Source organism: Balaenoptera borealis, assembly GCF_965194805.1.
Source record: "Balaenoptera borealis genome assembly, chromosome: 1".
Lineage (NCBI taxonomy): Eukaryota > Metazoa > Chordata > Mammalia > Artiodactyla > Balaenopteridae > Balaenoptera > Balaenoptera borealis.
In genome coordinates, this window is record NC_138860.1 from 113,482,696 (window position 1) to 113,499,098 (window position 16,403).

At 35.3% G+C, this 16,403-nt stretch overlaps 1 protein-coding gene across 5 annotated transcripts in view; it reads right to left on the bottom strand.

The window, feature by feature from the left end:
- Positions 1 to 16,403, bottom strand: part of BTBD8 (BTB domain containing 8) — a 93,332-nt gene that overhangs the window by 13,923 nt on the left and 63,006 nt on the right. For 3 of the 5 annotated variants that reach the window (XM_082382745.1, XM_082382749.1, XM_082382748.1), the window contains exons 8-12: positions 14,440 to 14,528; positions 13,900 to 14,002; positions 2,576 to 2,758; positions 1,773 to 1,919; positions 752 to 881 (exon numbers count right to left, since the gene is read on the bottom strand). In XM_082382745.1, the coding sequence (XP_082238871.1) occupies positions 752 to 881; positions 1,773 to 1,919; positions 2,576 to 2,758; positions 13,900 to 14,002; positions 14,440 to 14,528 (652 nt within the window). The remainder of the gene's footprint in view (positions 1 to 751; positions 882 to 1,772; positions 1,920 to 2,575; positions 2,759 to 13,899; positions 14,003 to 14,439; positions 14,529 to 16,403) is intronic. The other 2 variants (XM_082382747.1, XM_082382746.1) reach the window with 1 other exon arrangement.

The window sequence follows — 16,403 nt, forward strand, 5'->3', positions numbered from 1 at the left end:
TGTTTTATAGTACAGAAATGTTTGCTTCATAAAATACAGTCTCTTAATTTAAAATGTTTTTAAAAGTATACTTACTGAATCTGTCAATATTTTTCCTAAGGTACCTGCTTTAACCCAAAAATAGTCATGAAGCCATTTTTAGTTCCACACCCTCAATTTTTTATTTTAACATTTTTGAAACAAACACATTCTAAGCAGTATAAATCTTTTGTTTAATGCTAATATTTCAAATGGTACCTATTAAATGTCAAAGAGCACTGTGCGGCTCCTGAGGGACACTCCGCAATAGCACACATCGTATCACTGAACCAATCGATCATGGAATAAAGCCATCTAATCTCGGCAAAACCACAAGAAAGGGTATCTTATGCAAAAGATGGGAAAGCTTTATGGAAAAATATATTTTAAAAGGGAGAGAAAGTATGTTTGGTAATCTGTTCTATATGGGTTACATTTTCCTATACTTCTAAATCTCTCTAAAAGAATGCTTTTAAGCAAATTTGGCTAGAATATAAAGTTGCTAAGATAAAGTAGAATTATATATGTATATATAAGGAAATGAGTTTCATTTTCTAAGAACAGAAAAAAAGCATGATTTATTAAAACTGCCTAAACATACCAGCACTAGTTTCAGTTAGCAAGCTATTATTGACCAGAAGCAAACAAACGTTAATCCTATCACTTATTAGAATCCCTTTAAAATATCTCTTGTCACAATTATAAGAATAAAAAAATCTCAAGGCTAATATACCTGCTTGGATTTTCTGTTGATCATCTGTGCTCATCAGCTTCCAGCTTTCTGTGTGACGAACAGCATAGAAAGACTGAACCAGGAAGATCCACAGCTTATCACGCAGAGCCTGGATCTTGCACGTAAAACCCTGTGTTCAAGCAACAAATCAGCAGCTGGTCAGAACCACATTGTCATAGCAACCAGTCATTATTCCCTTCCGAATCTACTTACTCCTAAGCTAGATCAATGATGTCATCACTTAGATTTTTAAGATCGTCGGGTACAAGTTATTTATGAAGGCTTGCTCTTTAACAACAGAATTTTATAGTGAACATGAACCTTATCCTTTCAGCATTATCCTTTTAACCAAACACTGTTTTAAACCACCAATGGCCTTTATGTAAATACCTTCCACAGCCTTTTCAAATCAGCTCTGACATTACAAGGTCAAATACTCTATGCAGTAATAATAAATATGATGAAATTTTTTGTCATTCTTGTTGAACAAATAAAAAATGTCAATAATTTGCAATTAGCTTGTTAATTACCATTGATTAATTGCATTTAAAAATAAGATATATTTTAATTTTGCTTTTTCTCAGTCAATCCAATTTTAAATGATTTTTTTCTTAAGACAAAAATTAAGAATGTATTATAAAATTAAAAGACACTGATGATTAAAACTATAAAACATTCTTTAAAATTCTTTAAGTTTTATATTTAGGAAATTTAATGTAGTGACTGGGGAGAAATACTAAACTTATGCTGTACCAATTAATATTGCTAAGTACCAAACTATGTTTAGAATTAGCCAGCCAAACTTCCAAATTCTAAACTTTTATAATAAGTCCATTTGGAGGTAAATGAAATTTTAAAAATTTTGTATTATGAAAAATTCCAAATATACACAGAAGTAGAGACTGTAACCACCCCCCAGGTATCAAACAGTTTCAATGAACCATGCGACATTTAAAACGTGTATATATTTAAAAATCTTAAAACAGTTTAAATATTCTATCATTTTAATGAATTTTATTACATCAAATACCATTTCCTTTGTACTGTCAGAGTTCAGTAATGTGTCCAGAGCCATAAGAAGAGAGCAACTATTCTCAGTGGTAATGTTTTCTTCAACTGCTTTTAAAATTTTGTCCAGCAGATCAGATGTGCTACTCATTGCTTGTGACTATAAAACACAGAAATTGATATTTAATAGGAATATATGTAAATGTGTAAGAAATGTGAAAGTCTGGCATAACGGCAGACCATTCATCATAACTGGCTATATGAAGTCAATCAGAAATCTTATTTCCTCTGTTAATAATAATAATTATTATCATTATAATAATAAATATTATACTAATCCCTTTCCTCTGTTAAAAATATCGGCGCACACACACAGAGTTCTTAAGAGCCAAAATAGTCCTAAAACAGAGCCTAGAAATGTTATAAAAGTTCTTTATTAAGTAACTAAATTTAGAGAAAGTGGGTCCCAGTAAGACAGAGAATTTTGCATGAACCATAATTGCATTACTGACAAAAACAATATCGTTATGACTTCAATTTCTAAAATATGGCTTATGCCGATTGAGGGCTGGAGTTGCCAGAGTTACATTGTGCCTTGCCAGGGCACTCAACCTGTCCCCTCCTCCCTTCATTATCTTATGAGCCAAAAATCCTGTCCATCACTGCCCTAAATGCTATGCAAACATGCCATCTGCTATGGAATTTATTTAAGTCATACTAATTTAATCAAAGGCAACCTGAATTTGAAAACTTACATAATTATAATCAGAACACAAAGATGGGACTAAATATAGGATATAATTTTAGATGCAGTACCTGTAAGAGGAGAGCAAAATTTTCGCTTTGAATGATCTTGGAGAAGTTTTCTATAATAAATGCAATACATTCTTCTTGGAGCTGAGATGCCATGGTCAGTGCTGCTTCTGTCCACTTCACTCTGGGTAAACTGATGATTAGCCTGTCACTTTCCATCAGAAGAAAAGCAGCATTCTTATCATTCTTATAATTTTGAAAATATTGGGGAAAAAAGTTAGATTACTGCTCATAAAAATAACTTTCCAAGCAAATTAAATACTTTTGTTTTCTTGTGACACTGCCTGCAAAAACCAAAATTCCAGGTAGCTAATATCTTTGTCATTAGCTTTACATATTTATTAATTCATTCAAAATTATCCAAAAGGGCAAAATTTGAGCTGGAAACAAATCACCTTTAAAAGACAGCTAAAACAAACATGAGAGCAAAGTTATAACTACAAAGAAAAGCTTGACTTCCCTGAGATTTTTCACTACTGAATTAATTTTTGTGCTTATAGATATCATTCATAACTGCATGGCTACACTGACATAGCCTTAATTCTTTTCTGACTATAAAATACATGTTCTTTATTACAAATTTAGAAAGGCTAAAAGTTACTTATAATCCCCAGTGACTTTTTTTTCCTTTCTAATTAGGTAAGACTCTTCTTTTTATATTATATTATTTATTTAATAATGATTCCTTTTCATACCATAGGAAAAAATGTTCACGAATACTGATCTCTATAAAAAATGAAATGACAGTTCACAAGCACCATGTGCTCTAAGGGAAAGGAAAAAATGGCAACTTAAAATTACTATATTTTATTCATGTTTGATTTCTAATTCTTACAATGATCCTTAGGAAATAATGATTTATTGAATAAATAGTAATCTGATCGATTGTAGTAGATTGAAAAAAATGGCCACAAATTCTGTGTAGCTCAGTTCATCAAGAGGTGGACCCTATTTCCTCATCCCTTGAATCTAAACTGGCCTGTTTGCTTGCTTGCACAAGCAGTGGTATTGTGCAAGTTTCAGAGCATAGGCCTCAAGTAGCCTTGCAGCCTCTATCTTTACTCTCTTGGTTCTGGGACCATGAAGCCATGAAGAAGCCTGGTAAGAAAGACCACAGGGAGTGGGAGGCCCAGCCTCCAACTTAGCCACCAGCTGAAAGCAGCTGCAGGACTGAGCTCAGGCAAGATAAGCAGAAGAATCACCCAGTCAATCCACAGAGAATAAATTTTAGTTTAAAGCAACTTAGTTTTGGGGTGGTTTGTTACACAGCAATAAATAACTAGTAAATCTGGAAATGACAGTGCTTGAAATCCTCAAGCACTGAGTCTTCCCTGATTTCTATACCTACTTCAGATTCCTTTTACACCTGCCATCAGAGAACCTGTCCCTTCTCTTTAGAGTGAGCACTTACTTCATTTGTAATTATTCAATCATGAAATAACTATTTGACTAATACCCATCTCTCTCACTAGGCTGTATGTTTACTGCATGTGAAACCATGTCTGTTTTGGCTCACCGTTGTAACCACAGGTCCTAGTACAGAACTGAGTCACAGTAGACACAAACATCTGTTGATCTCTGAGCATCAACAGAGACTGAGAGTTTGTAAGTGAATTCGTAAGCTAAATTAAGTTTAATCCTTGAACGTCAAAACTTTAAAAATTTCACCCATTTACCAAGAATTCTTTTGAAATGTATTCTATACTTCCCCTGCTTTATTAATTTGAGTAAAAAATCATACTTTGCTATAATTTGAGTCTTTAAAAAGTTTTTTTACATTTTTACTATAATTTACCATTATACTTTCCTCCTCTGGTAACTTCCTGAGTAATTGTGCAGTTACTAAGAGTTTTAGGCAGTAAGCCCGATTTGCTCTACTATAGACATTGTTCTGGTATTAGAGACAAATGTAGAGTATTCAAATAAACTTGGCAGGTATCTACGAAGTACTTACTATATACATAATGTTATGTGCTCTGACAGCAATATCTTTTTTTTTTTTTTTGGTATTACTAACTTTATTCAAGCTCAGGAAGAAAATCATAAAAGCAATAACTCAGTAGAATTGCCAATCAACCTGTCTCTCCTCAAACAGCAAATGGCCAGCTTACAAGCAATATCTTTTTAAAAATACAGATGTATAGTTGTCATAATTTAGCTTGAAATCTATTGGAAAACTAAAAGATGGACATAAATGATAACAGATGGTATGTGATCTTATTCCATACTGATCTGAATATATGATAACATTAAATGTTAAGAGTAGCTTAAGGTTCAAAGAAGGAAGAAAATGTAATATACTTCTAGACCAAACACATAAAATTTTATTTTATTTTTTTTAACATCTTTATTGGAGTATAATTGCTTTACAATGGTGTGTTAGTTTCTGCTGTATAACAAAGTGAATCAGCTATACATATACATATATTCCCATATCTTCTCCTTCTTACGTCTCCCTCCCACCCTCCCTATTCCACCTCTCTAGGTGGACACAAAGCACCGAGCTGATCTCCCTGTGCTATGCGGCTGCTTCCCACTAGCTATCTATTTTACATTTGGTAGTGTATATATGTCCATGCCACTCCCTCACTTTGTCCCAGTTTACCCTTCCCCGTCCCCGTGTCCTCAAGTCCATTCTCTACGTCTGCGTCTTTATTCCTGTCCTGCCCCTAGGTTCTTCAGAACCATTAAAAATTTTTTTTAGATTCCATATATATAAGCACGTAAAATTTTAAATTCAATAGTTAACATATGGTTCAAATTTCAAAACTATATGAAAGGCATTACTAAGAAAAGTCACCCACTCCTTCCTGTCCCCGGCCACCTATTTTCCCTTGTCCCAATCAATATTATTTATTTTCTGTATTTTTCCAGAGTTATTTTATGCATATACAAACAAAAAAAGTAATTTTTCCCTTATTTTACTCAAATGGAGGCATTAATATGCACAGTACTCTGTACTTTACCTTTTATACTTAGCATATACCTTGAATATTTTTCTTATCACAATATAAAGAGCCTTATTATTGTTTTAATAGCTATGGAATAGCCCATAATATGGATATATCAGAAGTCATACAACCAGTCCTCTACTTGTAGATGTTTATTTCTTTCCAGTTTTTGTTATTACAGTGTTGTAATGAATGACCTTGTAGATAACATTATTTCACACATATGTGAATATATCTATAGGATAAATTCCTAGAAATAAAATTGCTGGGTCAATACTACTTGTCTTATCCTGGGTTCTGCCTAATAACTGAGCCTGAGAAATAGGCTTGTACGCAAGTGATCCCAAGATGACCCAAGAGTGAAACAGGGAAGGAGGGAAAGCCAGAGGAAGGGTATGTTTTCCAGCTCCTTGCTACTCAAAGTGTGATCCACAGCAACCATTACCTAGAGCTTGTTAGAAATGTAGAATCTCAGGCTCTGCCTCTGATTTACTGAATTAGAACCTACATTCAACCAAGATCCTGAAGTGGGTTTTTTTTGCCATACCACATGGCATGCGGGATCTTAGTTCCCCAACCCGGGATTGAACCCTGTGCCCCCTGCAGTGGAAGCACTGAGTCCTAACCACTGGACCACCACCAGGGAATACCCAGTCCTGAAGTGTTGTGTATATACATTTAAGTTTGAGAAACAATGATATAGCATTTGCTATTGTAGGCAACTGGGGATCAATCTTGTTGGGGGCCCTCTGAAGAGCCACAGAGAATACAATTTGAATTATTCACCCAAGGGATAGATCAGGGAAACATTTAATCACTGGTTAATCACTGACCAATCTCCCATTGGTCAAGGTTTGTCCCCCGGATATTAATTCCCTTTCACTTCCAGGTTTGAAGAGCTATAGGTACCCTGGGTAGAACAGCAGTGAAGCCTCAGGACAGAAAGTGAGAAATACGTGTGATGTGGCTGAGGGAAAGTGCTGTCAGATTACACCTGTGTGCAGCTGGATGCTGCAGCAATGGTTGGAGTACATACATGGGTCAAGAGGATATGAGGTGGGGCACCAGGAGGATACAAAACATTGCCAACATATATTCAACGGAGCACTGTTTCCCAAACTGTAGTTTTCTCCCCTAGCAACCTAGAGAAATATATTTAGTGGCTTGCAATCAGCATTAGAAGACAAAACAAGAAAGAAGAAAGAAAGAGATAGAAAAGAGAAAAACAGAAAATATCAGAATATCATATGGAATATGGTAAGTATTCTTTTTTGAAACTTGTTTCAGTTCTACATGTGTGAGTTAACTGGGTTATAACATAAAAAGAACTTGCTCTGGGTCAGTCAAAAAAGTTTGAAAAACACAGCGAAAGTTGTGCTAATTTACACCCTTCCCAGGAATGAATAGGAGTACTTATTCCCTACATCCTTGTTAAAATAGTACAAATTTCCTTTTTTCCCCCATACTAAAAGGTAGAAAACAGTCTGACATGGTAATTTTAATGTCCATTTCTCTTAAATAAATGAAGTTGAAGATTTGTTCATCAAATTAAGAGGCATCTGTATTTTCTAAGTGAACTATCTAGTCTTACCCTACATTTAGCTATTTTTTAAAAATCAACTTGTAGGAACTCTCTATATTAGAAAAATTAGAATAAGAGTTCGATAAATTCTTTTATGGCTTCTGAATTTTGTATCCCCACTCCACTGATGAGGTTATAAACTAATTCTCCCAGGGCTTAACTGTAGTGTTTTAGGTTTCATTTTCTTTACTTGTAAATCTTTGATCCATTTGGAATGCATACTGGCATACCAGGATGTGATGTATAGATCCAACTTAAATTTTTTCCAGCAAGCTTCCTGTTGTTGTCCTAACACCATATACTGAATAAACACTATGACTCATACTATTTAATTCTTTTGATATTGTGTTAATTAAATAGGGCTTCAATTATCTTTTGGCCTTAGGACTAAAAGCATAATATATATACAACTTCAGTTTTACCCTAGTGACTATCCTCCATGCCTATTTTTGTCTTAATTTTCCTATATTTAAAAACTATTCATAATTAGCTTTTTTTAAAAAAAGGCTTAAACAAAACATTTTTTTTAAACATCTTTATTGGAGTATAATTGCTTTACATTATTGTGTTAGTTTCTGCTGTATAACAAAGTGAATCAGCTATACGTATACCTATATCCCCATATCCCCTCTCTCTTGCATCTCCCTCCTACCCTCCTTATCCCACCCCTCTATGCGGTCACAAAGCACCTAGCTGATCTCCCTGTGCTATGCGGCTGCTTCCACTAGCTATCAATTTTACATATGGTAGTGTATATATATCAATGCCACTCTCTCACATCGTCCCAGCTTACCCTTCCCCCTCCCCGTGTCCTTAAGTCCATTCTCTACGTCTGCGTCTTTATTCCTGTCCTGCCCTTAGTTCTTCAGAACCATTTTTGTTTTTTTAAGATTCCATATATATGTGTTAGCATACGGTATTTGTTTTTCTCTCTCTGACTTACTTCATTCTGTATGACAGATTCTAGTTTCATCCACCTCACTACAAATAACTCAATTTCATTTCTTTTTATGGCTGAGTAATATTCCATTGTATATATGTGCCACATCTTCTTTATCCATTCATCTGTCAGTGGACACTTAGGTTGCTTCCATGTCCTGGCTATCGTAAATAGTGCTGCAGTGAACATTGTGGTACATGACTCTTTCTGAATTATGGTTTTCTCAGGGTATATGCCTAGTAGTGGGATTGCTGGGTCATATGGTAGTTCTATTTTTAGTTTTTAAAGGAACCTCCATACTGTTCTCCATAGTGGCTGTATCAATTTACGTTCCCACCAACAGTGTAGGAGGGTTCCCTTTTCTCCACACCCTCTTCAGCATTTATTGTTTGTAGATTTTTGATGGTGGCCATTCTGACCTGTGTGAGGCGATACCTCATTGTAGTTTTGATTGGCATTTCTCTAATGATCAGTGATGTTGAGCATCCTTTCATGTGTTTGTTGGCAATCTGTATATCTTCTTTGGAGAAATGTCTATTTAGGCCTTCTGCCCATTTCTAGATTGGGTTGTTTGTTTTTTTGATATTGAGTTGCATGAACTGCTTGTATATTTTTGGAGATTAATCCTATGTCAGTTGCTTCATTTGCAAATATTTTCTCCCATTCTGAGGGTTGTCTTTTGGAAGTTTTAGCCACAGCAATCAGAGAAGAAAAAGAAATAAAAGGAATCCAAATTGGAAAAGAAGTAAAACTGTCACTGTTTGCAGATGACATGATACTATACGTAGAGAATCCTAAAGATGCTACCAGAAAACTACTAGAGCTAATCAATGAATTTGGTAAAGTAGCAGGACACAAAATTAATGCACAGAAATCTCTTGCATTCTTATACACTAATGATGAAAAATCTGAAAGAGAAATTAAGGAAACACTCCCATTTACCACTGCAACAAAAAAGAATAAAATACCTAGGAATAAACCTACCCAAGGAGAAAAAAGACCTGTATACAGAAAACTATAAGACACTGATGAAAGAAATTAAAGATGATACAAACAGATGGAGAGATATACCATGTTCTTGGATTGGAAGAATCAATATTGTGAAAACGACTATACTACCCAAAGCAATCTACAGATTCAATGCAATCCCTATCAAACTACCAATGGCATTTTTCACAGAACTAGAACAAAAAAATTTCACAATTTGTATGGAAACACAAAAAACCCCAAATAGCCAAAGCAATCTTGAAAAAGAAAAACGGAGCTGGAGGAGCAGGCTCCCTGACTTCAGACTATACTACAAAGCTACAGTAATCAAGACAGTATGGTACTGGCACAAAAACAGAAATATACATCAATGGAACAGGATAGAAAGCCCAGAGATAAACCCACGCACATATGGTCACCTTATCTTTGATAAAGGAGGCAAGAATATACAATGGAGAAAAGACAGCCTCTTCAATAAGTGGTTCTGGGAAAACTGGACAGCTACATGTAAAAGGATGAAATTAGAACACTCCTTAATACCATACACAAAAATAAACTCAAAATGGATTAAAGACCTAAATGTAAGGCCAGACACTATAAAACTCTTAGAGGAAAACATAGGCAGAACACTCTAGGACATAAATCACAGCAAGATCCTTTTTGACCCACCTCCTAGAGAAATGGAAATAAGAACAAAAATAAACAAATGGGACCTAATGAAACTTAAATGCTTTTTCAGAGCAAAGGAAACCATAAACAAAACAAAACATTTTGAAACAGAAAAATTTAATCTTGTTTTGAAATAGTTCAAGTAATTAGAAGCCCTAACTTTTCTAAAAACTTTCTCTCTTCTACTAACTCCTCTACCCTGCTCTCTCTTCCTCCCAAAAGCAACGGTTTGTACTTGGTAGGAGGGAGTAGCCATTTCCTACTGAATTGCTGCATAGTGAGCAAGAAGGAGAGAAAGCTCAAAGTCCCTCATATTAAAATTTTTAAAAAAATTCTCCATATATAGTCCAATGCAGCACTTTCTTATCTCCCTTTGTATATGACAGTGTTAGGCATATTATTGATAAGAGTAAAGTGCCTGCCATGACACATGTGGTTTAACTGAATTAGAGCCAAAGAAGACTTAAGAAGATTGCTCAATCTTTCTTTCATTTGTTTTGGATAACATATTTCAAATTTTAATTTAAAAAAAGTTTTAAATATTTTATTTTTATTAATAAAGCAAAATATATTTTATTTCTATAGTAAAATATGAAGAATATATTAAATTAAGGTTTCTTAAAATTTGAATATCCACAAAGAAAGACAAAATTTCAAATTTCCATTATAATCACCACAATGCCAAAAGACTGTAAGTTTGGTTGTTCTGATGTTCATCTTTATATCTGTCTTGAAAGGAAAAACCAAGCATTCACAAAGCTTACAAGGAACTGATTAGAGCTATAAAATCAAAATAAAATATTGTAGGAGAGGGAGAGGCATAGTATGAAGAGCTTATTCCTCAATTATACTCACTTACCACTTGTTAAAAAAAAAATCAAACTTCTTTAAACAGTCAGTTAAGATCCCTCCCAACCTGGCTTTAGCCTCTCCCCAGACTTATCTTCTCTCATTATTCCAGTTACAAGAGAATATTGGCACTGCCCAGACTCCAGGTCCCTGGTCACATTTAAAAGCCACTTTTTTATTTTGAAATTATCCTCTATTTTCAGGTTCATCTCACATCACTTCTCTTATCCTTCCAATCAGAATCAATTGTTTTAACTTCTGTGATTCCACGTATAAACCTGAATTATAAATTATACCTATTCACTCCTTTATATACCTATCAATATATACTGAGTGCCTAATGTCTGCTAGGCACTGCCCTAAGGCTGGTGCTGCAAAGGTAAATAAGACTGACATGGAACATAATGCTAGTATTCATCATAGTCTAACCTGTGTTGTGCATAGTTGTTTAAGTGCCTATCCTTCCATCAATTTGTGAGTTCCTTGAAGTCAAGGCCCATACTTCCTAAAAATAATCTTTGCCCATGCTGAGCATCTATTATATTACCTTTAGAATGGCAGCAATTGGTTTTAAGACCTGGTTTTGTAATTTACTGACACTGTGAACTTGAATAAAGTATTTACCTCTCTGATTCTCTTTTCTTATATATAAAGTGGAAATAAGAGTACCTATGTTATACGTAATTTCAAAATATAAAAAGTATATTTTGAACCATAAAGGTCTTTTAAAAATCCACTAGATAATAATTCATTTCTATTGAACTGAATTACAGTTGGGCCATTTGCTTGCCTCATGAACAGAGTGTAACCATTCAATGACCAAAGAAACTAATGCAAAATAGTAAGCAACAAAACAACAAAGTCCTTCATTAGCATAAACACAGATTTAGATTTATTTTTTGAAGTGGTATATCACCAGCTGATGGCCTAAACTTATTTTCCCAGTTAGATTTAGATGTTATCTTCTATGTAACCCAGTCTAAAATACCATTCATGCTTCAATCAAAGAAATGGGACCACTAGGAGGTATTTATATACATAAAGGAGTCTGTTAAAGGGATTTGACCTTATGCAATTATGGGAGCTGGTTAAGCACTCTTTGTATATGATGATGTATTGTAGTTTGAAGTCTACAGGGAAAGCAGTTGAGAGAGGATGATGGATGTAAAGTGTGAGGGGTAAGGACAAGCTGACACCCAAGAGCACAAGCTATAATCCACAAGGATGGGCTCATTTTAGGTCTCACTGCCTCCAACATGGATGAAATGAGTGTCCTTCAGGAGATGCTAGCACCCATCATCATGGAGCTAAACACATCCCTGGCCCAGGGGTAAGAGAAACCAAAGAGGATACAGGGCAAGGGGAAGCAGTGCAAAGAAGGAAATTCTGGGAAGCATAGTTCATCCTAATCAAGCTAACACATTGCAGAGACACTACAGTCCAACCCTTGTCAACTTGGCATGCATACACATTTCTTTAAATCATAGTTAATTACTATGGAGACAAAGTAAAGTCATGCTAATGCCTAACATATACAACCATCCCCTATAAAACAAACATGCTAACCCTCTCCCTAAAATAGGATACAAAGTCTCTCTTCAAACTGATTCAAACTACCCCTTGGTATCCTGTAACTTAAATACAGAGATATAGTTAACATGTCTTATATTAAATGGTAGGGGAATGAGACAGCGGGAAAAAACAAAAATACTTGGTTAATATATACATAAACATTCATATAAAAAGGGGAAATGAATATGTTTACATCATAACTACTACAGTGCTAATTTCTATAACTGGTCACATGGTCATACCTAGTATTTATAACTACCTTTTCCTGCAACCATTCCATGTTCCCTTTGCCCTCAGCAAGTACCTCTGCTGTTTATAGTTCTTTATTTGGTAAGGTGGCCCAAACTTTCATTCCTGAAGAACCTGGGCCAGTATCAGTGCTGCTTAAATTGGGTTTTTCCATTGATTTTAACCACAGGACATGAGAGTACTGCATTCCAGATATATTCCTCCTTCCCCACATTATATAGCACCAACCCAATTTCTCCTTATAGATAGCTAGTGGGAAGCAGCTGCATAGCACAGGGACATCAGCTCGATGCTTTGTGACCACGTAGAGGGGTGGGATAGGGAGGGTGGGAGGGAGACGCAAAAGGGAGGAGATATGGGGATATATATATACATATAGCTGATTCACTTTGTTATACAGCAGAAACTAACATAGCATTGTAAAGCAATTATACTCCAATAAAGATGTTAAAAAAAAAATAGTCAGGCTCAATCTAACAATAATTCCCCTTCTCTGCCTGTTGATTTACAAAGTGGCCAGAAGGAGGCAGTCCCAACTTCCAGTTCAATGGAATCATTGTGTCCACAGGTGGAAACATTCTTCTTTTTGGAACTAAGACCTCTAGATCAGCAGATCCTAAAGTTATAGGGACAAGAAGCAAAAATTTTGCTAGTGGATCGCTAGGAGTAATTATACGTAGAGCCACTCTCATTTCCACACCTTGATTTCTGGACCCATGAATCCTAGTTATGTTAAGAAATAGCACCATAAATCAAAAACTGATTTAGAGCATATACAGCCTCCCGGAGGACACTGCCCCAATCCCACAAGGCACTGCCACGTAGCTGCACTGTAACCAAGTCTTCAAAAGGCCGTTCCTCCATTCTATCAAGCCAGCTGCTTCAGGATGATAGGGAGCACAGTAGGACAGGTGAAATCAGTAAGCATGGGCCCACTGCCGTACTTCATTCGCTATCAAGTGAGTTCTTTAGTCAGAAGTGATGCTGTGTGGAATACTATGGTGGTGAAAAAGGCAATAAGTCCACGGATAGTGGTTTTACTAGAAACATTGGAAGTAAGAAAGCCAAATCCATATCTAGAACAAATGTTTATTACACTGCGAACAAAGCACTGCCTTTTCCGTGATGAAGTGGTCCAATGTAATTAACCTGCCGGCAGGTAGATGGCTGGTCCTCTTGGAGAATGGTGCCACTGTTTCAGTGCTGCACCCAAATCCACCCTAATGAGTGGAGGTCCCTGCTACTGAGCCAATGCATAACCGACCCTGGCACCATGCCCCTTTTGTTCATGAACCAATGTATACTTTCTAGTGATTGTGGTTCTCTGACTGAATTCTAATGCATTTGGTACAGAGGAACAGAGTCTTAAAGATAGATTCTCTGAATTGGTTCTGGGTTATCTGGAATTGGTCCTTCCATCTTGCTTTTATAATATAATTCTACATTTGTATTTAAAACACCGAAAGTACCTATATAAAATTTAATAAACTTTTTGATGACAAACACAAAGTATTCAGGTTATACTTACTAAAGACTGAATCAACATATTAAGACAACTTTTCTGAATCTCAGGAGGTACATTTGCAAAGCTTCTCTCAGACCAAAACCTTGCAAAATGCTTTACAATCCACCTGTTAAAAATCAAAGAATCTCAAGTTAAAGAAATGAAAATATTATTCATTATAATATTCAGTAACATTTTGGTTTTTAATAATATAAGTTTTACATATATTATGTTTTGACTAACCCTAACAGTTAATTTTGTGAGCGCTATAATGGACTTAACTAAGTTCTCTTTTCTGTAAACATTTATTTCAAATCCACTTTGCATTATGTGCATGGATTTTAACATAAGTATCCATGGTTCAGCTAAAATAACGTTGATTCCAAGCATCTTGAGTAATATCTAAATCAATACTTCTCCTCAGTTGTTGTAACTAGTTAAGCATTAAGCTATTTACATTGTGCCCAAGAAAATAGGCCAAGTCTAAAATTTCCCAGAAAATTAGGAGAATGGAAGAACAAAATCCCTAAATTAATAATATCAGCACTACTTCAGATCACTTACTTCATGCAGTCAGCAAAAAGACTTTCCACTCCAACTGAATGAGCAATAATCAGGCATTCTAATATAGATGCCAACCTTCTGGGAACAGGCTAAAATTGATAGAAAACACTACATTTATTCTTTTTCAACTTACAGAGGCTAAAAGTATTTGGTTCATAAAAATGATCTGATTTACATACCTAAACTGCAGAAAAAAATATATGTAATTCAGAAGTCTGTTATTCTTTTAAAATCAAGTATCACTGATAAACTTTAGTTTTTATAGGATAGCATTTGAGTTCTTTTAGCTGCCAGAATGCACACAGTTTATATTCTAATTTCTTTTAGCGTAAGTATTTTCTAGAGTACAAGTGGTATAATAATTTCTAGCACATCACATTGCAACACAACCATATGGTCTAATCTGCTTCCTAAAGTATAAATATAACTTTAAGTACATGTGCAATGGGAGGTCCTACATTGACCTCAAACAAAATGACAGAATTTAATTAGATTGTGATTATATAAACATATTTTTAAAAAGCACATATACAGAAGTAATGAACTAAAACAATAAATAAATAAAACGTAGATACAAGTAGTGAAGAACTCACTGCTCTTGGCGTTAAGCCTCAATATGTGCTACATATTACCTGTGCCATGTATTTTCAGTTTTTTAGACTATGTTCCTAAGCACATCTATTGCCCTATTAGGGTGAATAGAGTTCAGCTTCTCTTTGTACACATTCATTAGTTGTGATTTGAGTTTATACACTTAATAAAGACCAGCAATCGACCAATATGTATATATAGTCTCTAAATATGTACTTCTGAAGATACCCTGCACTCAGAGAAGAGCAAAAGCTTCTTCAGAAATGCCTCCAGCATAGTCCTTCAAATAAGGTCAGTGATTTCCAATTTTTTTTAATAGATTTTTTTTCCATTTCATTATTTATTTATTTATTTTTGGCTGCGTTGGGTCTTCGTTGCTGTGCGTGGGCTTTCTCTAGTTGTGGCAAGCGGGGGCTACTCTTCATTGCGGTGCGTGGGCTTCTCATTGCGGTGGCTTCTCTTGTTGTGGAGCACGGGCTCTAGGTGTGCGGGCTCAGTAGTTGTGGCTCGCAGACTCTAGAGCACAGGCTCAGTAGTTGTGGTGCACAGGCTTAGTTGCTCCGCGGCACGTGGGATCTTCCTGGACCAGGGATTGAACCCGTGTCCCCTGCGTTGGCAGGTGAATTCTTAACCACTGCACCACCATGGAAGTCCCCCAACTTTTTAAATTACAAATTGCTATTAATTTGATTTCCTAATACCCTTCTCCTAAAGGTGTTACATATTATTTAGGAAATTAAATGTAAATACCTCTTTTTGCACATCAACAATTTAGTTATTCCCTTTGAGATAACTGAAGGTACTCTAAATTGTCCTAAAATCAGAAATGGCTATCACTATATAAATTATACAATAATTCTACTAAGTTAAATAATTTGGTTTTCTGACCCACTTCAGATAAGATAAAAGTAGTATGAGGGAAGAGACTACTGGTATAGACATAATTGACAACCTAAAAGCATCCAGAAGCATAAAAAATTATAAAAGTAAGCACAAGAGTTAAGAAGTCTAGCAATCTAATTTTATTTAGGAATAACCAGCCCTCCACAACACAAAGTCCACTACTTGATGTATAACTTAAGAATAATTTCCATAAAAAATATTAAAATGCAAAATAATTTGCTGCTTAAAGGCAAAGGCTAGAAAACCAGCTTGTGGGCCAAAACTAGCCCACCACTATTTTTGTGAATAAAGTTTTACTGGAACACTGCCATGCTGTTCCATTTACATATTGTCCATAGCTGTTTTTGGTCTACAACAGCAAAGCTGAGTAGTTGTGATGGAGACTGTATGGCCCACAAAGCCTAGAATATTAACTATCTAGCCTTTTATAGAAAAAGTTTACTGACCCCTGGCTTAAAGGGATAACTTTA